General features: G+C 38.9%; 1 protein-coding gene and 1 pseudogene across 4 annotated transcripts; both read left to right on the top strand.

Moving 5' to 3' along the window:
- Positions 1-438: 438 nt before the first annotated feature.
- LOC111323681 (uncharacterized) lies at positions 439-24,810 on the top strand. 4 transcript variants are annotated; one of them, XM_088757126.1, is made up of 7 exons: positions 439-530; positions 726-779; positions 11,739-11,878; positions 13,592-13,818; positions 20,862-20,980; positions 22,730-22,999; positions 23,923-24,810. In XM_088757126.1, the coding sequence occupies exons 5-7, from the start codon at positions 20,899-20,901 to the stop codon at positions 24,495-24,497; spliced, it is 927 nt and encodes a 308-aa protein (XP_088613252.1). In that variant the 5' UTR covers positions 439-530; positions 726-779; positions 11,739-11,878; positions 13,592-13,818; positions 20,862-20,898; the 3' UTR covers positions 24,498-24,810. The 4 variants fall into 4 exon arrangements, with proteins under 4 accessions (XP_088613252.1, XP_088613250.1, XP_088613251.1 ...); XM_088757124.1 differs by lacking the exon at positions 13,592-13,818; XM_088757125.1 differs by lacking the exons at positions 439-530; positions 726-779; positions 13,592-13,818 and having other exon boundaries at positions 11,578-11,878.
- LOC148732912 (uncharacterized) lies at positions 7,164-8,402 on the top strand (annotated as a pseudogene).
- Positions 24,811-25,218: the final 408 nt, after the last annotated feature.

Here is a 25,218-nt window from a genome sequence, read left to right as displayed (position 1 = left end):
TCTGTCTCGATATAGAATTTGTTATATACCTTTTCCTTGATATGATCGCTTCTTAGAGTATACGTTCGTACTAATATCGAAAAGGATGAAAATCAAAGTAACAAAAAGATTTAGCTTCTGCCAATAGTTCAAATGTTTATTGTTCTTTGCTCGAATAGAAATTCGAACAATAGACATCAATAATTGACGAAAATCTATTAAAATGCTTTAGAGACATTAATCAACGCAATTGCTGCTAAATCAAAAATATCTGAAACTGCGAAATAGTATAACAATAGGCTGTTGCCAGAACAATACATTCCTCATTTCCCTAATTCAAATAAATGATTTTCCAATGAGTTCCTCAAGCAGGTGGAATAATTTGATACAATTTTCATAAGAAAATTTCAGTCATGCATTAAGAATCATTATATTGAACGATGGAATTATTGGTCGTCCCAAGCATTTGCAATATTTTGATTTGAACTCACGCTTCGAACTACAGCACGACTGTTTGACTTTCCGTTACTGCTGTGTTCGCATCCCTCTAGGTAAGTGACTAAGGGTCGCATGACTCCGCCAATTACAAAATCTTTACATTTGTGTGAATTTTAAAGCAAAGTCGGTTGGCTTGTTTTGTTCTGCTACCTTACTTCCCCTACCACATTTCAGATAAGTTGCATTACGAAGAAAGTCTGCTTTTAAATTGTATTTTGCTAACTTTTCTTCGCGTACTTTATTTTAAGGAATACTACCTCTACCCTCAGCTTTCGCTCTGACGAACGGCTAATATTCAAAAGGTCAGCTTTTAAACTTCTTAATGTGGCCAATTTACGTTATTAACTCAGTTTATAAAATCCAAATTACCTTGTTATACTTCCCCACCGACGCAGCACCACAGTGTCTTTGAAAACTTTTCCCCTTTATTCCTCAGTTTTCATGTCACACTGATTGCGGCTGGTACAAAAGAGTACTATGCGGTGGAACTTTCACATCTCCTGGCGAATTGGACATTTTCTCTTTTAACACCTGTACTAAATAAAAATAAAGTACAGAGAAAGAGTTCCTACGATATTAGTCAAATATTCCGATTCATATTGATATAAGAAAAGATATTTCAAAACGAGGAGACTTTTTTGAATTGCTCATTCAAATACGTTTCTCTATCAAATAGAGCCTATTTCGTTGATGTGCGAAAGTTTTGAAAATTTGGCTACCTTGTTTTCACTTTATGGTTCAGTGCTTATGCTGATGTTGTTGATCAGTTCATACATTTTCATTCATTGACAAATTCATCAATAAAACTTCTCACAGACGTACTCGTCATTCACGCTAGCAGATATCAATAAAACAATCGATGGGAAAACAAGCTTTGATTTCTACTAAGGCAATTCACCGCAAGTTTACTAAGAAATAAAAATAATTAAGTGTCACCATTGTCCTAACCAAACAGACTGGACAAGTTTGTTAGCAGACGAGCGCAAGAGCGAGATCAAAAACTCCATTGAAGGCCTCTACCATCAAAAGCAGGAAGTAACGGCTCTGCTATCGTGCAGATCCATGTGTTTCTTCGAATCATTTTAAATATTTCATTCTCTTAATGCCAAATGTCCAAGCAATCAAAATCTTCATTTAAAATCGTTGAAAAGGGGAAAATAAAGATGAAAATAGTAGTATAGGGGGTCTGACCAGCAATTCTGTCGAGGTCTGAGTCCGAGTGAACTCGGCCGGGTTAATTAATTCATACCGAGTAGGAGTATGGGGGTTTTTTAGGGGTTTAGGGGATAGGTTGGTAGGGTTTAGGTTTGTAGGGTTAGGGTCTAGGGTTAGGGTTAGACATCGCGTGGGTTTACGAGAGTGTTTTTTGCATATCCTTTCAAAATTCTAACGGTTTCAAGATGGCGTCTCAAACAATGGGAACAAAAGAATACAAGATGGCGGAGGGATTAAATTCAACACATCGTTTTCGCGTATGTAATCTTTATTGTCACACAACAAGTTATTTGATTTGTAAATACGTGACATAAGCCAAAAAGGCAGTCATCATATCTCGGTACAACTGATGGAAAGTAGTTTGTTCTCCCACATGTGCATGGTAGGTTTCAATTTCGTCAATGTATTTAGTCACTTGTTTGCGTATATCACGAAAATCTTGTTTAGTGGCTTTTTCTTTGACAATAGCTAATAATTCATCTAGGATGGCTCCTGCCCATTGAGGGTTCTCTTCCATGTCTTTGCCCAAATGTACTAAATATAATTTTTTAGCAGATGCCATGATTTTCTAAAAAACGATTATCGCACCAAATTAGTGACATGAAAAAGTCAGGAGGAGGAGGAATCGTACGAACATTATAACGCACTGCTAAATCTGTAAGAGGTTTACGATCCAGAGAGCAAGAATGACTTTGTTGACCACAGGGACCGAAAAGCTATGTTAGCTCCGACTTCGGCATCACCTATCCATGGGGTCTATTTGGAAATTTGATGCGACACCCGTTACTCTAGAGTTGTGTTGATTTGACTCAGATGGTAATCCCAAAGTGTCTCTTCCATACGTATGGTACAAATCTCCTGCACATGCTCTCATCTCTCCCAGAGGAATGGATTACTATTCACAACTAAAAAACCCTGCGAGGTTCTTGCTTTTCGCATCTCATCAAGATGGGATAACGTTTACATTTTTATAAAGAGAATGAAAACGAAAATAAGAGAAGACGAAAGCCGTATATCATTCCTCCAAACCTTGTGGTCCTTCAGAGATCGAGGTTCTCAATAAGGGAAGATGAAAGCCGGCTGTCACAAGTTTTTTGACAAACTGTCACAGGGATTGACAAGCTGCCGGTCAAAGTGTTCGGGTAAATATAAACCTTGTCACTGTAAACTCTTGGTCAATATTATAAGGTTTGACTTTTACGATTTCTCTTGTGATTGCGGTCAATGCGAATGCGGTGTAATAAAAGAAGAAGAAATAGAGAGAAGCATTATGGCAGGACGATTTAAAAATAATAAGAGCACTCTAGAAACCAAAGTGGATAGACGAAATATGAGTGTTTATTATGAGTGATACACAGTGTCACGCAACTACCCATACCGGTTCTAGGACAATAGAGTATCCACACTTGAAAATTAGAAGGAAATGTATGAGAGATGTAGGATGGAAACACAAAATAAAAGCGTTGGATAAATCCTGGTTTATGGTTAAATTGCGTAGGTTACAGGAGCGCGTATTTTTTTTTTTTTTTTCATAATTTGAAAAAATAAAGGTCATCTAAGATGGTGTAAAACAATGAAAATAATGAAACCTAAGATGGTGTTTAATCCTCCCTTAGAGAAAATGATTTCAAGATAAAATGAATATTAAAAAAATGTTCATTTTAGAATAAAAGGGAAATGTGTTGTGAGTGCCGTGACCAGGATTCGAACCTGGGTTATTGCGGTCACTCACACGACCACACCCTTAACTCTCACCCTTAGCCCAATTCCGTATATATAAAAATCAAAATAAAAAGCATAACAGTCAAACATCAGAGTGAGACAAACAATGGAAACAATAAAACGCAAGATGGCGACTCATACTTCCAATGGTAAAAGTGATTTCAAGATGTCATTAGCATTCGTATCGTGTTAAAAAAAATCGAGAATAAAAGAGGTTTTTTTCTACCTAAACCCTATGATGAGATGTGAATAATTCATCCTACTCCAATAAAATAAAAATAGTTCGGATGGTAATCACTCAGTTCATGAGTATTCAAGATTCTCTGAAAATGAACAATGGTCCGTTCGAGGTAAAAACATGGAATGGCTTTTTTCTCAATAAAAATGTTTACTTTAGTTCAAATCTTAATTAAAAATAAATTGTAACGCGTGGGTGTGATAACTAGCAGTGACGAAAGTGTTTGACTTTAAATTCTATACAAAATTCCGCAAGTGAGGAAAAAAAATAACAACGATACATCGACGCAATTCAATGACAATGATTCGAAGAGAAATAATTAAATTTCCCGTTTCATACATTAAAAATTATCAGGAAAAAAAATTGAACGAAAACGGTATTCAAAAACGCAGCACCATGCTCATAAACATTCTTATTTCTCGGGAAAAATGAACCATAGAACAGACAAACCGGGAAAATACGAAATGCCAGCAGGCGTTGTAACCTAGGTAGTCTCATTATTATCTGTCCATCAAATTTTAATCAAGTCATAGCATCCTTACATGTTTTTCGGATCAAAGTCAATGACCTCTCTGTCCAAATTGTTTCCGAGTTATGACATGTGTCAATCAATGATAGACCAATGGAAATCTAGCAATGGGTGTATAAGAGTGGCTAAGGGTCGGAATGGTATGATCATACATGTAACCAAAGTGATGATGAAGAAAGTTCGATTTCATCCAATCAGATAAGTGGTGTATCTCACTGAAATCTATCCCTTATCCTGGATACTCCGTTTAAACACAAAATAAAAGCGGTAAAAGAGAGGCAACATAGCAAGTACATATAAACAAGCAAGTTTTACACAAAACTTCGACACCTATATGTGATAAAGCGATTGGAAGAATTACAAGGAGCATAATCCAAAGACTACTCGCTTTACATGTTACGAAACATGACTAAAACTTTGAAACATTGCCACGGTCGCTACGCGACCGCATTCCGGACGCGCGAAGAAAGAGAAGTGAAGAGTGTAAATAGAATTGTATCTCACTGTAATAAACTGTTTTAAAGAAGTGAAAGTCACATTTGTTAGTAGTAACGTCTTACCGCGAGTGTATATGAGTCCCACGAACTGAATAAAGTTGAGGAATAAAAGGACTAGAACGAGTGAGTCAATGTGAAGAAGAATTTAACTGTGAGAGTCAGTAAATTTGATGCAAACGAAATGACATCTAGATTACTCTCTATTTCAATCACAGCAAATTTTGGCGTATCGTGTCCGACATGAATAAGAAATGTCCATTGGTTCTTCCACTATTTCACGTAACCAATGTTTATACTTTGAACACATTTTAGAATAAAAGGAAAAAATTGTCGTGACCAGGATTCGTACCTGAATTATTGCGTCGACAACGCGAAGAACTAACAGCTACTAAGTATTGTTAAAAATTTCAGGTGCGAGATTGAAAAAGAATGGACCCGATATTACGCGTTTGGATTTCGCGGATTAGACGTATTAATCTAACCGAATAAGACAATAAGCAGACATTGTATTTATAGGGTACCAAAAAAGTATGTCATACGCATATGGTACAGGTGATGCAGGACGCATGTCTTTTACTATAAAAAATAAGCGTCGTTGAAAACGCAAGTTTGGTAGTGGCAAGTTTGGTAGCGGCAAGTTTGGTAGCAAGCAAGCAAACATGTCTAAAGTAGAGACATATGTGGCTGTCTTTGCAAAGGCTATTCTCAGTTCTAGCCAACCGGTTTCATATTAAGCTAAAAGAGAAAATCTCAGCACCCTCCTTTACTACCAGAAATGGCTGTAGACCACATGTCTGCAAAGACAGTTCCATTGAACACACTGGTAGAATCGAACACAGAGGTGTCGCAGGTAACACCCAGAGAGTTCGATGTGATAGAAGTTTCTAATACAGGGAAATAGATGGACTAACAGATGATGTACATTTCTAAAGTTGGCATGGTCATAAATAAAATTCGACAAAAAATTGTTTACAACATGATTTTGTTTTATCTTTGTTTCGCGTAAAATTACACGCATACTGTCCCCCCCTACAGCGGTTACACCAGTTACACAGTGTTCATTTCCTCCTCTTTTTTGCATCATCATCATCATCGCTTTCATCCAATAACGGTTTGTTGATGAGACGATTCAATAGGAATTTTCTCCTGTCCACGGCTGCCTCTAATGCCTCCTCCCGATCCATACCGTCTTCATTCATCAATCGTCGAGCGGTATGCATGACTTGCCTATGTATTTTATCCTGTTTAATACGGTTATACCACTTTAGACGACGCAAGTATAACCTTCTCAACTTACGCCTAGCTGAAGGTAAGAGCGAATTGTCATTCTCGGATGCCCCCTGTTTTTCCTGTTCTTCTTCTTGTTCAGCCAAATTTGTTTTCATATCATCTTTCACTTCCTGTTTCAATTCTGACCACGGATTCACACTGACATTGTCATCATCATCATCATCGTCACCGTCATCCTTGTTTTCATCTTCACCTTCATCATCTGTAATTTCAAGCTCTTCATCTTCTTGTAGTGGTTCGCCAAATACATCTACATCCCAAGAATTATCAGTCATGGTCACACACACACACACACTAAAAGTTTTCTCGATGTGTACTTGCTGGTGATTGTTCCTAAATGATTTCTGACCAATGTATAGGGTTGTTTTAGAGTTTCACTTTTCTAGGATACAATCGCATACATCCTTCATGAGTCAAAGGATGACTGAATACGCGGTGAGCATCCTTACTAGCAGAATGTAAATCCATGGTGATATACCCATAGGGTCGTTGAGTTGCCTCAGAATACACGTGCATAATATCTTGCCATTCCATGAGAAAGGCTTGTAACAATAAATTTTTGAAACCCAATTGATCGCGTGGGTTTTTAAAAGCAACCACGTAATGAGCATTCCTTAAAATACTTTTTGCATATTTTCCAGGTGGAAACATATCTTGTCAAAGATAGATAAAAGTAATGTTACGGTGATGAGAATGTTTGGTGAAAAGGTCTAACACTTCTTTATCGTCTCCTACTGCTGTCATAAGATCATCCATGACCAGTAATCCACCATCTTTAGGAAACCGTTGCTTTAACTGTTCTTCATCGCGTAGGTTATCGTGAAATTTTATACCATGTTGATGCATCTGACGTCTGACGACTCTATTAAAGCCTGCTTTGAGGTTTACACTCTTTTCGAAGCTTCCTCCGGTGCTAAACTGAACCAAGCGAAGTCTAAAGGTCTCTGGTTGGGTCAGTGGGTTGGCCGGACTGGCCCCCCAGTCTCTCTGGACTGGTCGCCAATAAAGCTAAAGATCTTGGGAGTTTTTGTTGGTCCCGGGGATCTAGAGGAGGAAAACTGGCGCCCTCGCATAGAGGCTGTAGACCATGTCTCTCAAATCCTGGTGTAGCCGTTCCCTGTCCTTCCGCAGCAAGGCTCTAGTCATCAATGCCCTTGCCCTCGCCCGGGTGTGGTACGTGGCGTTACTCGTCCACATGCCCACCTAGGTGCGGAAGGAACTTTGTCGTCTTGTATTCTCCTTCCTCTGGTCCGGTAAACGGGAACTCGTGGCCCGCACTGCCTTAACCCAGTCCCCCCTATTCAGTGGCTTTTCTGTTGTGGATGTTTCATTTAAAGTATGGGCCCTGCTCGGCCAGTGGGTGAGAAGGTTTGTCTCCTCCCCACCTGACTGGTGCACCATGTTGTCTTTCTACTGTCATTCTCATTTTGGTGTCATTCCCCTTCTTGTATTTTCCAGCCCTTTCTCTTTCGATCCCCGTGTCATACCGCCCTTCTACCAGTCCCTTATCCTTGCTTGGCGCGGCCTTCACGGCTCTTTCTCCACGTGCCAAAACCGCCTCATCTTTGGTTCTTCCTGCCCACTTGTCTGCACTCCTGCCTCTGACATGTCTGCAAAGTCCTGCTATTCCTATCTCTTATCTGAGAACATGGTCCAACCACACTGCATCGAGAAATTCAACCTCGTTTATCCATCTCTGGATTGGCCTGCCACGTGGCGCTCTCTGTCACCATTCGATCTCGACCGTCCTGTGATAGACCTCAACTGGAAGATTGCGCATGGCGTCCTGTACACCGCCCAGCGTCTTGTCTCTTTTGGATTGCCAGTTCCCCTCTCCTGCTTCTGTGGTGCCCCAGTGGAAACACTGGAACACCTATTCTTCTACTGCCCCCTTGCCCAAAGTATACTCTCCTGGCTCCAGTCTCTTATGTTTTTTTTCTCTTCCATGTGCCCAGTGTTACTCCTCCGTCACGTTCTCCTCGGCTTCAACTCTGATGAGCTGATTGCCACCCCTCACATCTTTGGGTACCTTCTCAATCTGTCTAAATTCTGTATCTGGCAATCCCGGAATGACTTCCGCTTCCGTAACACCCGTCCTGGCGCTATGGCGGTCATGGCTAACATTCTGTCTCGTCTCAAACATCACCCTCCCATCTTCTTCAAACGCTTCAAGTCAGACAGGCGCCGGCGCTTCTTCCACCAACAGTGGGGCGCCCGTGGCATTGTTCCCTCTGCCATAAATAGCTCTCTTGTATTCTCCATCCAGCTGTTCCCCTCCCCTGTGAGCATTCTCGTTGTGTCCGTCTCTTTGCCCTTGTGCCGGGTCTCCTTAAACGGTGTACTGCACAGGGGCTCCTGCATTGCGTCCCGTATTATGTACGTTTTGTCTTTTTCGTGTGCCACCCCTTGGCTGGCTAGGGGCTGTTATTATTGATTTGTTTTTACTGGCGCCACCCCATGGCCGGCTCGGGGCTATAATTATCAGCGAGTGTGTTCAATTGTTGATGTGTGTTTGTTAATTTTTGTTTGAGGTGGGTTTCGATTCCCCAGCGAAGTTGGTGTCTGGTGACCCTCAGTTTGTGGTGGACCCAGCCCGTAGGCATTGCACCCCCGCCTCGGGTTGGATCAGACGTGTGGTCGGCAGGCATTGCACCGCCCTCACGGGAGCCTGGCCGTCCGCCTCAAACACAAAAAAAGACATTCCGACCCATAGCCACTCTTCTACACCCATTGCTAGATTTCCATTGGTCTATCATTGATTGACATATGTCATAACTCGGAAACAATTTGGACAGACAGGTCATTGACTTTGATCCGAAAAACATATAAGGATGCTATGACTTGATTAAAATTTGATGGACAGATAATAATGAGACTACCTAGGTTACAACGCCTGCTGGCATTTCGTATTTTCCCGGTTTGTCTGCTCTACGGTTCACTTTTCCCGAGAAATGGGAATGTTCATTAGGAAGGTGCTGCGTTTTTGAATACCTTTTTCATTCATTTTTTTCTGATAATTCTTTGATGTATGAAACGGGAAATTTAATTATTTCTCTTCGAATCATTGTCATTGAATTGCGTCGATGTATCGCTGTTATTTTTTTTCCTCACTTGCGGAATTTTGTATAGAATTTAAAGTCAAACACTTTCGTCACTGTTAGTTATCACACTCACGCGTTACAGTTTATTTTTAATTAAGATTTGAACTAAAGTAAACATTTTTATTGAGAAAAAAGCTATCGTATGTTTTTACCTCGAACGGACCATTGTTCATTTTCAGAGAATCTTGAATACTCATGAACTGAGTGATTACCATCCGAACTATTTTTATTTTATTGGAGTAGGATGAATTATTCACATCTCATCATAGGGTTTAGGTAGAAAAAAACCTCTTTTATTCTCGATTTTTTTTTACACGATACGAATGCTAACGACATCTTAGAATCACTTTTACCATTGGAAGTATGAGTCGCCATCTTGCGTTTTATTGTTTCCATTGTTTGTCTCACTCTGATGTTTGACGACTAGGGTTTTTATTTTGATTTTCATTTTGGAATAAGTGGGTTAGAGAATTGGGCTAAGAGTGAGAGTTAGGGGTGTGGTCGTGTGAGTGACCGCAATAACCCAGGTTCGAATCCTGGTCACGGCACTCACAACACATTTCCCTTTTATTCTAAAATGAACGTTTTTTGAATATTCATTTTATCTTGAAATCATTTTCTCTAAGGGAGGATTAAACACCATCTTAGGTTTCATTATTTTTATTGTTTTACACCATCTTAGATGACCTTTATTTTTTCAAATAATAAAAAAAAAAAATACGCGCTCCTGTAACCTACGCAATTTAACCATAAACCAGGATTTATCCAACGCTTTTATTTTGTGTTTCCTTCCTACATCTCTCATACATTTCCTTCTAATTTTTAAGTGTGGATACTCTATTGTCCTAAAACCGGTATGGGTAGTTGCGTGACACTGTGTATCACTCATAATAAACACTCATATTTTGTCTATCCACTTTGCTTTCTAGAGTGTTTTTTTTTCTTTTTAAATTGTCCTGCCTAAATTCTTCTCTCTATTTCTTCTTCTTTTAGTACACACCATTCGCATTGACCGCAATCACAGGAGAAATCGTAAAAGCCAGACATTATAATACTGACCAAGAGTTTATAGCGACAAGGTTTATATCTACCCGAACACTTTGACAACTTGCAAATCTCTGTGACAGTTTGTCAAAAAACTTGTAACAGCCGGCTTTCATCCTCCCTTATTTAGAATCTCGATCTCTGAAGGACCACAAGGTTTAGAGCAATGATAGACAGCCTTCGTCCTCTCTTATTTTCGTTTTCATTCTCTTTACAAAAATGTAAACGTTCTCCCATCTTGATGAGATGCGAAAAGTAAGAACCTCGTGGGGTTTTTTAGTTGTGAATAGTAATCCATTCCTCTGGGAGAGATGAGAGCATGTGCAGGAGATCTGTACCATACGTATGGAAGAGACACTTTGGGATTACCATTTCAGTCAAATCAACACACCTGTAGAGTAACGGGTGTCGCATCAAATTACTAAATAGACTCCGTGGATAGGTGTTGCTAAAGTCGGAGCTAACATAGCTTTTCGGTCCCTTGGGTCAACAAAGCTATTCTTGCTATCTTACGATCGTAAATCTCTTACAGATTGAGCAGTGCGTCACAATGCTCGTAAGATTCCTCCTCCTCCTGACTTAGTCATGTCGCTAATTTGGTGACGTATTTTAAAACATCATGGCATCTGCTAAAAAATTATTTTAATACACTTGGGCGAAGACTTGGAAGAGAACCCTCAATAGGCAGGAGCCATCCTAGATGAATTATTAGCTATTGTCAAAGAAAAAGCCACTAAACAAGATCTTCGTGATATACGCAAACAAGTGACTAAATACAATGACGAAATTGAAACCCACGATTCTAAAGTGGGAGAACAATCTAATTTCCATCAGTTGTACCGAGATATGATGACAACCTTTTTGGCTTGTGTCACGTATTTACAAATCAAATACCGTGTCGTGTGACACTAAATAGGATCGTGCATCATGCGTACTAAATATTACGCTTGGAAAAACATTGTGTTGGACTTAATCCCTCCACCATCTTGTATTCTTTTGTGTCCATTGTTTGAGACGCCTTCTTAAAACCGTCAGAATTTTCTAATGATATGCTAAAAAACACTCTCGTAAGCCTACGCGATATCTAACCCTAAAAAACCCTAACCCTAAAACCCTAACCCTACAAACCTAAACCCTAACACTACAAACCTAAACCCTACAAACCTAAACCCTACAAACCTAAACCCTACAAACCTAAACCCTACAAACCTAAACCCTACAAACCTAAACCCTACAAACCTAAACCCTACAAACCTAAACCCTACAAACCTAACCCCTAACCCCTAAAAAAACCCTCGTACACCTAAACGGTATGAATTAATTAACCTCGACCACATGACTCGGACGCAGGTCGCGCAGGATATTCCAGTCAGACGCCCTACACAACTGAAAATTAATGTTTATTTTGCTACAAAACTCATCTTCAAGAGGATTGTAAACTGAGTTTGTAATCTCCTGCATTTTTTAATCAAAATCAGTTTCTCAACATATATATACTGTGTAAATTTGTTATTTATAATGTAACATATGACGACTATCTATCTTGTCAACGTTGTGTTACTATCATCATAATGATATCAATTTCCGGAATCCCTTTTCGTTCCGATGAACGAATTTCCACTTAGATACCGTCAAACTGGTGGGGTGACTTGATACCTGTTTGATGTCAAGTTCAAAGTATTGGTAAGGGACAGAGAGGGAAAATCTAGCTAAAGAACGTCGACGCGAAGGGGAAGGCACCAGAGACTCTAGAGCTGTCTTTTAGGTAAATCCTCAATCCTTGTTCTCTGCTACGTTTCTGCTTGATATGGATTGAACTATCTTCTCTCTAGTTACTATCTGGCTGACTCTAAATCTTATACCTTCTACCTGACTCCAACTCTGATTCTTATGAAATACGAACTAACTTGCGAACCAACTGACCGTATTGGAATCCTGACTTACTTTCGCGAGAATTTCACGACTGAAAGATATTATACTTCGGCTTAGGCTAATAACACTTACCTCGACCTTGATTATTCCGGATATCACAAAAACCTCATCCAGTAATTGTTTATTATTTTACCTTAAACAGGTATTCAGTGACGTTAAACGTTAGTAGCGGAATGACGTTCCTGCTCAGTGTAGTTGAACGTAGAAAACAGGTAGCGAATTCGAACGAAGTAAATTCGAAATGCGACTTTTACCTCAATTTCCCTCGCCCACGAAAGCTTGTATAAAGAAGGGTGTGTTTTTTAACCTAAGTTCCTGAGGTTTTACAACATATTGTACAGTATTTCTGCAAAATCCCCGATTTCAAAAAACAAGGAAAGGAATGTGCAAAAAAATGCAAGGGGATCGAGGAATGAGCCGAGGAGCATGTTATTCATTTACTTTAAAGAGTTGTTTTTATTTACCAAACAAGAAAATTAGTCAAGAAATGTATTGAAATAATTTTCTCCTTAAGAAGTTGACATCGTGGTAAGCCAACGGGACAGTTACCCAGTTTCTTTTACTCTTTTTCTGTGTCTCCTTCATAGCATAAGGATTGCTGCTCTGCAGGGAAAAACTTCACGATTGTAATAAATTAAAATAATAATAATTGTAACAATGAAGCAATTTCTTTTAAAGAATACTAATTAGGATCCCGCTAACTTCCCGCGATCTCGCTTAAAAATACCATACCTCTTGAGTTTGACCCCCTTTTTCCAGTCATTAACAATCAGCTAACTTGAACTCGGTTAACTCGACCCCCTATAAACTCAACAAAATACGATATCCCCCTGGGTTTGACCCTCTTTTTCCAGTCATTAACAATCAGCTAACTTGAACTCGGTTAACTCGACCCCCTATAAACTCAACAAAATACGATATCCCCCTGGGTTTGACCCCATTTTTCCAGTCATTTACCATCAGCTAACTTGAACTCGGTTAACTTGAACTTCGCTCTGACGGAGGGCTACCGCTCGAAACGTTAGCTTTTTTATTCGTTACGGTGGCCAATTTACTATTTCAACTTAATTGATATAACCAATTACCTTGTTACCCCCACCGACACAGCACCACAGTTTCTTTAGAAACTTTCAGCCTTTATTAACTTGAACTTAGTTAACTCGACTCCCCTGTGAACTGGAGCTAGTGTTACTTTCCTTAGGCTAACATTTACCTTAATAACTTACACTTTATGGAAAATCATCCATAGATCAGCTTCAAAGTATCAGAACATAGCTGATCTACATGTTCTAAACTTTAATCGCGTTGGATACGAACGTGATAACATTCATGAAAATGTAATACACTTGGCCAAATTTCCTAAACTTAGCGTTCTTATCAAAAAGCTACTATAAAGAGAATTACCAATGAATGAAAATGACTTTTGATTGTGCAAAAATGGTAAAAGCGTGATTCCATGATTCTTAACAGGATAATGGAAACTCAACACCAGTCCCGATAACTCGGACCTCCGCTAACTCGAACCATTTTTCGGTTCCCTCATTAGGAGTTCGAATTGTTAACAATCACAGTATTGTGCTAAAAGAAGTGGATTGAAGATGGAAACGAGAAGAAAGACGTTCATCTCCTCATTTTACTTCTGCTGATGACTGGACTCTCTAACTGGAAAAAAACATCGGGCTTGAGTCATTCAACTAACTTTTCTTATTGGCTAATACAATAGAAAGCCAGAGTGATACCCGTCAAATTTTCCTTTGTTCTTAAGCAAACTCGGTTGGTTCCTGAATGCTTTTCTCTTATGACTCAGCTGAATGAAGAAAATCTTAGCTGATTCAGTCATTCCTGCAATGAATTTCTTATTTTGAAGCTTTCAAGGAGGTGGATTAGCTTGAAATTCTTTACAAATAAGATAAGACAAGAGGTCCTGAAGGATACTCTGAACTTAGAACAATAACGTTATCAACTTTTGAACCATAGTTAGCAACAACGTTTTGCTCGTCATCATTTCTGAATCCTTCATCTATCCAATTTTGGTAAGAGAGTGTACAAGCAAAAAGTAATCGGAGCAATAATCACGAAATCGTGAGACAACCGAGCTTCACGCTGAATAAATCGTTCCTCGTTCTTCTAGCTGTAGAACAAGAAACAATCTTTCCTTTTTTGAAGGAAAATATCTTGACCAACAGTTCCAACAGATGACGGCAATAGAAATTGTTGAAATTGTTGAGCTCATCTGTTTTCAACCGGAACATGACTTAATTTACCAATGCAATACCCTGCCAGAAATCACAATTCAAACTAATGAGTAAGAATACGCTCAAACTTAAAATTGGTTGAAATTTTTTAGGCAGCGACTCCTGGAGAACTTCATTTACATAAAAAAAGTAATTCTCAATTTTGAATGAAGGTGACTTGCAGATTCAGCTAATTTTTCTTATTCTTTAGGCAGGTAAATGGTAAAACCTTACTTACCAAAATTGTTGCATGTTACAGAGAGTCGAGTAAGCTCTTGTAATGAGTAGAATCTCGCATAAGGGGAAGTCAAAGAATAATTTACATAAACTTTCCACTACAACATAAGAATTCATTCGAGGAGATTTCAAAAATAAGTTTGAAAAAAAGTAGTTATAGTCTGAATCTCCACCGATTATGGTAACAGGTGTTTTCGCAACTCGTTAATTATTTGAAACTTTGTCATGAATTAGGCTACGAGTTGTAATATTAGCTGATCCCGTTCAGTAATTTTCTCATTTAAACGCTCTTAATATAAGCAGGTGAAATAGCTCGGTATCTCTTTCAAGTGATACTAATTTCAAGGCTATGAAATAAGAAGCCCATTAGTGATCAGGGACTAAAAACTATTACGTTATCAGCTTTTTAACCATGGTCAGGAGCTATCAAGTTAAGCTCATTATTTTTGCTGTTACCTTCACAAATCTTTACTTGGTAAGTAACTGTTAGATGTGAGGATTTAATCTGTCATTTATCGCGAAACCATCGATGAACTGAACTTGTAGCAGTTTACTATTTCAAAAAATTTTCGCTATTCTCAAGGAAACTCTCTCGATAAAATTCAACCTCATTTTCAATAGCTCCTATTGACGATGTCATCTGAAATCTTCAAGTTGATCTCTGATCAACTCTAACTAAATGAAGCATTAAAAGTGCTGCCAAAAATTGCAATAGCTGTGACCATTCGGTTGAGCTGACAGTTATGATTAAAAAGGTTATCTTATTTTTTTGCAATTTTTTTAGCAAATTCTCGAAAATTGTATGCGTAATGACAGAACAATTCCGAATTTCTATTAATGTTGATTTCCGAGTAATTTCGATTCATTCTACTTAACTTAAATGTTAAGTAACTGTAAGAAACGATAGAACAGTAAATGGTTAAAACTGTAGTTACGAAATATGTTTAATATCACAGAAATTCTAAGAATCCCCTGTTTCTGGGAAAGAGCAGAAACGTTCTACCTACCCCGAGGGGAAAATGTAAAAATTCGTCTTAAACAATACGGTTACAGATAAGTAACGCGGATCTTCCAAGTTTATTACTTTCGCGAAAGAAATTGTGTGAAAGTTGAGAAACCTGCCTAACTCCTAAGTCTGGCAAACTCAAATTTTTTTAACCAGTTGGATTTGATCAGTTAACAACCGTCACTTTGCCTCTGCGTTTTAAAGCGATGCGCTTTTTATACTAAAGAATTACTTCATGCCTTGAAGAAACAGCTTCCAAATTTTTTAGCTGAAGTTGACTGACGCTAAATTATTCACTATATCCTTCAGATATAAAAAAGACGAGGGGCAAACAAGAACCACGTTTTAGAAGCACAGAAATTTGAAAAAAAAAGAAACTAAACAAAGCTATCCACTCTAATCGTACAACTAAAAGGTTTACTAGGATAACCGTCTTTCTAATAAGGTCAAATTTTCTATAACTCAATAAAAAAAAATTCCATAAATTAAGATGGTAGATCGTTCACGCGAGTTGGAATTAGCTGGGTTCTACTGCAATGTCACAAAGTAGGGAAAGTTTAGTATGAAGAAAATGAATGAATCCAAAAGCCATCTTTATCTCTGATTCAACTAGACTGTACCATGAAGTTACTCTGAAAATTTTGTATCTAAATCGAAACTGGATTTTTCTTATTGATTATCTGACCTTGTAGCTCTAACAAATTCCAATTTTCGACTCAACAGAAAATTTCAAGAAGTAAAATCATCGCCTCTTTTCAAATTCAACTATCGTTGTTTACTTTGCTGACTGAAAATTTTTAAAAGCATTTTTGAGCATATACACGGCCCATTTGAACCTACTTCAGAGCCTATATAGCACAAGCTCCGCCCTCATTTCCAGACTTATCTGGTAGTAGCAGGTACCTGTTGATCTTAGACCCTGGTGACAGACGTTTCAAGATTTCACGCTACAATAGCTTCCTCTCTTCTCCTCTAGGGTGGTTTGAACTCTTGTGTTGGAATTTAGTTTTAACTGGGAGCAATCACTTCAAAACTGATTTGAGGTTTACGATACTTTTGGAGAGCCTTTTCGAAAGAAAAGGGGATTTTCTTTGATAGAAAAATAAGAGGAATGAAAGAGTGTACATTGATCGGGCAAATGGGTGCACTAACATGAAGAAAAAATAGCAACCTTAAAGACTTTTCGTTGGTACTAATATCAAAGGATGAAAATAAATATACAAATGAATTAGCTTCTGCAAATAGTTCAAAGGTTTAATAGAAATCAGAATAGATAACATTAACTCACGAAAGTGCACTATATTGCTTCAGAAAAATTAAAATAGCAATTGCTGCTATCTTAAAAATCTCTAAAACAGCGAAATCTCCTAGTCGATAGCTAGACTATTGCCAGAATATTACGTTGCTTATTCAAAGAAGTGATTACCCAATGAGTTTCTCAAGCAGGAGGAATAGTTTGAGACATTTTTTAAAACCTAATTTCAAAGTCATACATTAAGAATCACTCTACTGAACAAATTATTATCAGTCGAAAAATTTGCAATATTTTGACCCTCGCTTCGAGCTACAGTAAGACAGTTTGGGCTTTCCGTTACGTACTGCTGTGTTCGCCACATATCCTCTCTCGCTAAGTAATCATGGGATGTATCACTTCACCGATTACGAAAGCTTTCCATTGTAACTGATTTTTAAAGAAAATTCGGATCCTTTTTTTGTTCAGGAACTACCTTACTCCTCCTTTCTTTTTATACGATAACTCTACCACATTTCAAATAAGTTGAAGTACGAAGAAAGTCTGCTTTTGAAATCGTATTTTGCTAACTTTTCTTCGCGTACTAGATTTTAAGGAATATCTCCTCCACCCTCATCTTTCGCTCTGACGAAGGGCTAACGCTCGAAACGCCTGCATTTTAACTCTTTAGGGTGGCTAATATGCATCATCAACTCAGTTAAAAAAACCCAAATTACCTTGCTATACTACCCCCCCGACGCAGCACACCAGTTTCTTTCAGAAACTTTCCCTCTTTATTCCTCAGTTTTTAAGTCACATGGACTACAGTTGCTACAAGCGAGAACTCCGTGGCGGAACTTTCAAATCTGTTGGCAATTTGGGCATTTCCTGAAATCTATAATAACACCTCTTTTCACACCTTTACTAAAATAAAGTGCAAAGAAAAAGTTCCTACGACATCAGTCATGCTACGATTTCAATTTGAGAAAAGACGAAGAGAGTTTTTACTATTTCTCATTGAAATACGCTCAACCATCAAAAAGTGCCTACTTTGGTAAGGTGCAATAGCTGCGAACAATTAGCTTCCGAATTTCCAAACATTTTTCAAAAGATAATAAACTGAGTTTGTAAATTCCTGCATCAGTTTTGCTGTGTAGATTTGGCGTCCATAATGTAACATGCAAACCTAACCATATTGATCAATGTTTGCTTAGCATAATACTTCTTGCATTATCAAAAGGCGACAGACGAAGACTGTCTTTCTTACCTACGTTGTGTTATCATTATAACAGATACAATATATATATGAAGTTCATATATTTTGAACTGCGGTATTAAATACGTACGATGCACGATCCTCGCAGTAGAGAGCGCTATTTATGCAATAGCGAAAATCAGACATGAAAAAAATCAGGCCTGTACGGGATTCGAACCACTGACCTCTGCGATACTAGTGCAGCGCTCTGCCAATTGAGCTAACTAGCCAACTGGGAACAGGCCGTTAAGTTGAACAACTTAACGGCCTGTTCCCAGTTGGCTTGCTAGCTCAACTGGCAGAGCGCTGCACTAGTATCGCGGAGGTCAGTGGTTCGAATCCCGTACAGGCCTGATTTTTTTCATGTCTGATTTTCGCTACTGCATAAATAGCGCTCTCTACTACGAGGATCGTGCATCATACATATCATTATAACGGTAACAATTTCTGAAATTCCTTTTCGTTCCGATCATCGAATTCTCATTCAAATACCTTTTAACTGATGGGATAACTTGATACCTGTTTGATTTCAAGTTCAAAGTATTGTTTAGGCGGGGATGAGGGAAATCTAGCTAGAGAGCGTTCCACGTTAAAGTGCTACTGAAACGTAATTTTCATATCCGAGATTTTTGCAATATAATAGAGTTTGAACGTTATTTGCAAACGCTGTGTACTTTTTTTGGGCCAACGCATAGCGGAAAGTACATTTTTAACCATTCGAAGTTGACCGGCTGAGATCAAAATTGGCGGCCATCTTGGCGCGGCCAAAACAGCCCTGTGACGTCACTGGTTGTGTACTTCTGTGAAAGAAGGGTAAAAAGCATGGAGTGTGGCTTGCATGTTGGGAGGCCGATAAAGAGGATTTCGGGAAAAATGCCATCCTCGTCTTATTCATCGGCGGCCACATCGGCATCTTGGCTATCTGCGAGAGGTTCGCCCGGATAGGGAGCAAAATTCCCGACTGATACCGAGAACGAATCTCTACCAGTCTATTTAGTTAATCGGAAACTGAGGAGATCCACAAGATTAGGATCGAAACCGTGGTCTTGCTTGACCATCTACAGAAAATGTGGAAAGACATTATAACGGTAGATGGGCTACTAAACGCCCCGAGCCAAAGCAATGGCATTCAGAGAATGAAGAAAACATGGAAGCCTCATACGACACCGCCACTGAAGATGATCTACTCGGCAAGTCTGAGGACAACGAACAAATCCCGGTTCTGTCCTCGTGTACCGGTTCACAAGAGCCGATACAAAAGACCTAACAATACACAACAGCTAACCAATGACTCCTAAACAAAGAAAGAACAATGGTAATTCCCTTGTGAACCGGTACACCAGGACAGAACCCAAATCCCTCTGTACCAAATGCCTCGCAGAACATGCCCAGAATCCCTACAATATAGGGCGAGGGCTAAAATAAGAGCAGACGAGGATTTCAAAAATGAGATAAAGCAAATCCTTAACAACGCGGAGCAAGAAACACTAAAGGCGATCATGTGCTTCTATGAACGTGAAATCGGTCGTTTTAATACCGAAATAAAGAAAAAAAAACCAACCAAAACGGCTGGAACACTGAACACTAAGAACTTTAGTACGATCGAATCAGCGCGCGTGACGCAAGCTGAAAGCAATCAAGACAACTTAACGATCGAGACAGTCAAAAAAATAGCTGTACATCTACTAAGGCGAACGATTCGAAAAAGACGCAATCCCTGATGTGCGTACTCAGTGCCACACATAAAGCAAATTCTCATAAAAAACTGGCATTTAATAGAAACACAACCACTACTGAGCGAACTATACAAAAATCCGCCGCTCGTATCTTACAAAAGAGGGCGGTCGCTCAAAGACATACTCGTGAGGGCTAAACTTTGAATAGCCTACTCTCAACAAACGCTTGGGAGTCGTGTAAGCCTGTCAACCCCATTTTACGCCACCATCTTCGTCTTCGCTACTGGAGACAACTTCGCTTCGTTCAGAAGAAGATTCACTTGACAAAACTTCAATATCTGCCATCTCCTTCGCCCACGAATACAAACAAACAGTGAGTGAAATAAACCACGCTATCGGAGTGAACACAACCAGTGACGTCATCAATCCATTTCGCTCGGTACCAGGGCCCGGACATGGTTTTGTGTAAAATTTTTGATTTGAACGGTTAAAAAAGATATCTTTCGCTTCTTTTTGGCCAAAGCAATTTATCTCACGATGATCAGCATATTCAAAACTACAGGTTAGAACAAATATTTCAGATACGAAAATTTCGTTTCAGTAGCACTTTAAGGGGAAGGCACCAGAGACTGTAGAGCTGTCCTTTAGGTTATTCCTTAATCCCTGTTTTCTGCTAAGTTTCTACATAATATAGTTTATAATCTCTTTTCTCTAATCATTACCTGGCTGACTCTGAATCTCAAAACTACTACCTGACTACAACTCTGATTTTTACGAAGTACGCACTAGCCGGCTTGCGAACCAACTGACCTTATCGGAATCCTAACTTGCTTTCATGAGAATTTCACGAATGAAAAACATCACGCTTTAAAATTTTTCCGATCAATCAACCAATCTTTGACTGCGAAAGCCAAAAAAAGAATTTGTAGTTCTAGGGCAAGAACAGTAGACGTACTAAGGACGAATGAATGACAGCCCAGTCCGTAATAGTCAGGGATCTTTCCGTCGTAATAGCTAAAACCCAGTTACCTTCACATTTCGGAGTACAAACCTTGCCTAGAAATAAAAGTATAACTGAATCTTACTTCCCTATTATTAATTAACTAAATACTCCACATCAGTATTAAAGTAAAAGACGGTTTAGGCACTTTACTCAACAATTCTTCTATCATGTCAGTTTATTTAGATCGTGCATTCGAAGACGGACTCGCAAGATGAAGAGAACGACCGTTTGGTGTTTTATCATTGCTATCTCAGTGTTACCTGTGACCGTATTCTCTAAAAGTAACTCCACTGGTAAATACAAACAATTTATGTCTCCTAAATGATTACATGAGTAAGTTTATAGTATCTGTTGGTTGAGGTAAGTCTGTTGTGGGAGTTGAGTTAGTATTCGTTTCCCGCGTCTTTCTTCTAATTTCGTTGTTCCCATAGTTGTTTCTAAGAAGGAAAAAAAGCGTCTAGACTTTTTTTTCATCGATTAAATCGACTTGTGTAGCCTTATTGTTGAAAGATTCGTCTTAAAACAGTTGTGTTCTGATTGCCGTTACGCACTTCCCCTTGGCACGCGTCACGTTCGTAGGAGTTGATTCTGCGTTGCGTTTTGAAGTGAAACATGTGTTCGACCTTCTTAGAACGTTCTATCAGCTCACCAAGGAGATTAAACTTAAACCAACCAACTTAAGACAAGCTTCCCTCAGCAAATGAAAACAGCTACCAGTACCCTGAGATGATTTTCTTCACGACATTACCAGATAGAACAGGCCGAAGAAAACGAACTACCTTACCCAGCGATTTGAAACCAATCATTCGTAGCCAAAGAAAGCTACAGGAAACCCGCATATAAGACCTTCATCTTCTCAAGTTAGCCTCCGAATAGAAATGGTATTTACTGTGAAATTAGACTACTTGAGGTCTAATTCAGGTTCTTAACATTTGTTTTACTAAAACATAAACTGCCATTCTTGGGTGTGGGTATGACATTGCGCTGTATAGCGGCCTTAATGTTCCGTGCTGTACATGGTTAACTTATATACAAAGTTAGATATCTTGCAGAACTATGGATGTATTGACAGAACAGTACTGTGATCTAATGACAATGTCAGTGTTCTGGGTAGTTTTTGTTGTCCTTTTTGTATCGCTTGAGATGTACTGTAATATATTTGAAAAAAATTCTGTTACGGTATAACTTAACCGACAGAAGAACACTACAATCATACAAACTCAACTAATTTCATTAAATGACGTGTAATATTCTTACTTAGTAGCGACTCCAATAGATTATAAAGTTAGCATCCTCATTAACTTACTTAAGCCCTGTACAAACTATATCTTAACTGACCACTGCACAAACTCACAGTTTTCTCTAAAGTTCCTTGAAATTAACAATCATCCTCAACAGTTCTTTCTCTTAGTATAGCTTTCCAAACAATCGGTCTCTCCCGACAACAACAACTACTACTACTACTACTACTACTACTACTACTACTACTGCTACACGGCCAATTCCGTACGTACGTTTACAAAGTATTCCAGAACATTCCAGGCATTTACGACCACACCTTTTTGGTAGTGTTACATAATAACAATAAAACCTGACAGGATATTCTAGAAAAATCCATCGCAAGTTCATGCTTGCAAGTCAGCATGACGAGGCATTCTAAAATTTCTAGAAACTTATTTTTAGTCACTCTCCATAGCTATTCTATATTCTAAAAATAAGAACCTGTATTGAAATTTCTGCCTGGAAGGCTCTTATGTGAAGGATGCTTAACTGGAAAAGTTTAGCCTTACGGTTCTTAAATTCAAGGTTCATATACGCGGGTTTTCATTGATAAAGTTAACCAATTAGCTTCAACAAAGCAGAATCAGTTTAAGACTCGACTGACGTAAAAGTAACCACTCGACTCTGATGGTGATACCACTTAATTGTAATAATTTTAGACCACTGTTATCGATCTCTGATCGGTGTTTCAATAAATCCGATGAAACTACCTAATCATTGCTCTGCAACTTTGTAACCTATTATGTATGTCTTTTCTTAAGAGGAAACGCCAAATGGAGGAAAAAGATCTCTAGGGGGCGGACTTTTTTTCGTTGGAGGCATGCGTCCAGTTGGCCTCCCTGACATCAACCAAGGGATAGAAATCCAACAGAAGCGAAGCGGTGATCTTCCAAACACCCCTCCTTATTTTGTCTCCCTCTTTGATCCAACCACAAACACTGCTATTTATTCAGCTTACAAAGTTACACCCGCGCAGGCAACGAACCTTGGGAAGTTTCCGAGACCAAAAGCAAATTGGAGGAACCCTCCAAGTATGTAAAATGAACATTCAACAATTATTTATTACAAGCCCGATTGGATGACAATCAATCCATAAAACAAGTACTGAGGTTTAGAGTATGCTCTGCGTTGTTAAAAAACACACAAGGCCACCAAGGAAGTGGGTGACCTTCCGCCGCAGAGTTTTCAGTGGAAGGACTAACCCCTCAGAGGCTTCTCTATCCGTTTGTTCCTCAAAACGCCTTGTTTTCAAAGAATCTCTATGTTTTCAAGAAAAATGAGAGTGCAATCAAAAGGCCTCATGATCTCGTAATCTCAGTAAAGGCGAAAAAAAAAAACGATATTGCTCCCTGAATTGCTCAAAGATCACTATTCAGTCTTTAACGAGTATTAAACCTTCTGCTGTGTAGTATCGCTGATTATTTTTCAAAAATGCACGCAATAAGTTATTTATTTCACAACTGCTTTATTTTATGCGCATTTCTTAAAGAGTGGGAAAAGGGAGGCAGATAGATAAGCGTCGCGCGCGCAGCTAGCCGGCTAAAGAGGTTTTCTTACGATACAAAAAACCAATTTTATTATTCAACTGTGCTTCGTAGAGTACAAATAACGTGCGAGACGGGTACAAATATCACGCGATATTTGTACTCCAGAAATATCCGCGAGATTCGCCCGCACTGAAATAAAGTGTTGGATAATGAATCTCTTATTAGACGTTTTGTTGCGTAGTATCGTTGAGTATTTAACTCGTTGTTTCACGCAATCTTTACCTCACGTTTGGTTAATAATGCACATGTACAATATCGCGTGATATTTGTATTCGATTCGCTCGTAAATTGTACTCTTCTTAGTGCAGTTGGATAATAACGTCATCTTATTCCCTAGAATATGATTTGAGATTTTTAGGGTAAGAATTTTATCCGTATTCATCTTACAATAAGACTTATGATTATAGATGTCCCTGGTGTCAACGGTGCCTATACTGCGGCCAACAGAGAAGCCAAAAGCAACTTCGGGGCAGTAGCAGTACTCACCAGAGGCCATATGAATCCTTCTGCAATCAATTCCTTTGACAAAAATTTCATGAGGGCTACTTTCACTCTCACCAATACTGTACCACAGTTCCAAGCATCAAACAGCGGACCCTGGCAGGTTTTTGAGAGAAAGATAAGAGATTATGCCAAAAATACCTGTGGCAACCTAAACCGCCAAGGAACCCTTTACCTACTGACAGGCAGATCAGAAAAGGGCCTCAACAACGTGCCGAAGCCGGTCCTTTCGGACGAATTTACAGTGAAACAAAGACAAATAAAACTAGTAACTCCTCGGGCTGTTTGGACGGCGGGCTGCTGCGTGTGGAACCAACAGGCCCAGTCCTTTGCAGTGATGAGCAACAATCATTACGACAAAAACCAGCTACACCAGACACAAATGAAAGTACTTGACCTACAGAACCGCTTGTCATCGGGAACGCTTGTGGATCTGTTTCCAGGAAATGCAAATTGTGCTCTAAACAACATAGCATTATAATGATAACACGTCGAGAATTATATACTGTTAACAGGTTGTATGCATCGTAAAAAAACTGTTCTAGAAATTATCATTACTAACACAACGGAAAAATTCGTTCCTTTCATTATAGATACCACTAAAACATGTAAAACCCTAATTTGAAACAAGGCAAATATTGAGGTTAGCTTTTCAATTTTAGCGCTTAGAGTTAGCTTGAGGATCAACATTATACTTGTATTCATCACACCAAGAGATCTTGGTTGATTGTGCAATAAAATGAATGCGGCCTTCACCTGCACGACATTGTGGGTGGAAAAGCCGGCAAACTTCATCCCAGTCTACTCCATCGCACGCTAATACAATCTAATCCAACCCAAATCTACTTTAATTCGCCATAAACTACATTAGCTTGCCCTTTCCGACCCTCTTCAATCCAATTAACCCAATCTACTAGTTTTAATTTCAATGCATTTCAATTAAATTCAAGTCAGAGCAATTTATTCCAAACCAGTCCAATCCACTATAGTCCAAGCAAATAAACTCTACTTCAATTGAGTTCGCCCCAACCCCTTCCTAATCTTTTTCATTCCTGGCTGACTACAAACGCCACCTTGTCAACTTCATTTAGTTCAGTAAAAAATATTCGAGTTTATAAACGATATTATTTCGGCTCACTAAGTAACAGAAAAACTTGATAGGTAGAAAGTGTCTAGAACAAGTTGATATGTAGTTTATGGAA

Source organism: Stylophora pistillata, chromosome 4 (assembly GCF_964205215.1).
Source record: "Stylophora pistillata chromosome 4, jaStyPist1.2, whole genome shotgun sequence".
In the NCBI taxonomy this organism is placed as follows: Eukaryota; Metazoa; Cnidaria; class Anthozoa; order Scleractinia; family Pocilloporidae; genus Stylophora; species Stylophora pistillata.
Note: the sequence above shows the minus strand (reverse complement) of the source record. Positions and strands in the feature narration are given on the sequence as shown.

What these genes read in the sequence shown, in the direction of transcription:
- LOC111323681 (XM_088757124.1), top strand. Translation starts at nt 20,899, where the DNA reads ATGAAGAGAACGACCGTTTGGTGTTTTATCATTGCTATCTCAGTGTTA. An exon ending in CTCTAAAAGTAACTCCACTG is followed by an intron (nt 20,981 to 22,729) that starts GTAAATACAAAC and finishes TCTTTTCTTAAG; the next exon opens with AGGAAACGCCAAATGGAGGA. An exon ending in AAATTGGAGGAACCCTCCAA is followed by an intron (nt 23,000 to 23,922) that starts GTATGTAAAATG and finishes TTATGATTATAG; the next exon opens with ATGTCCCTGGTGTCAACGGT.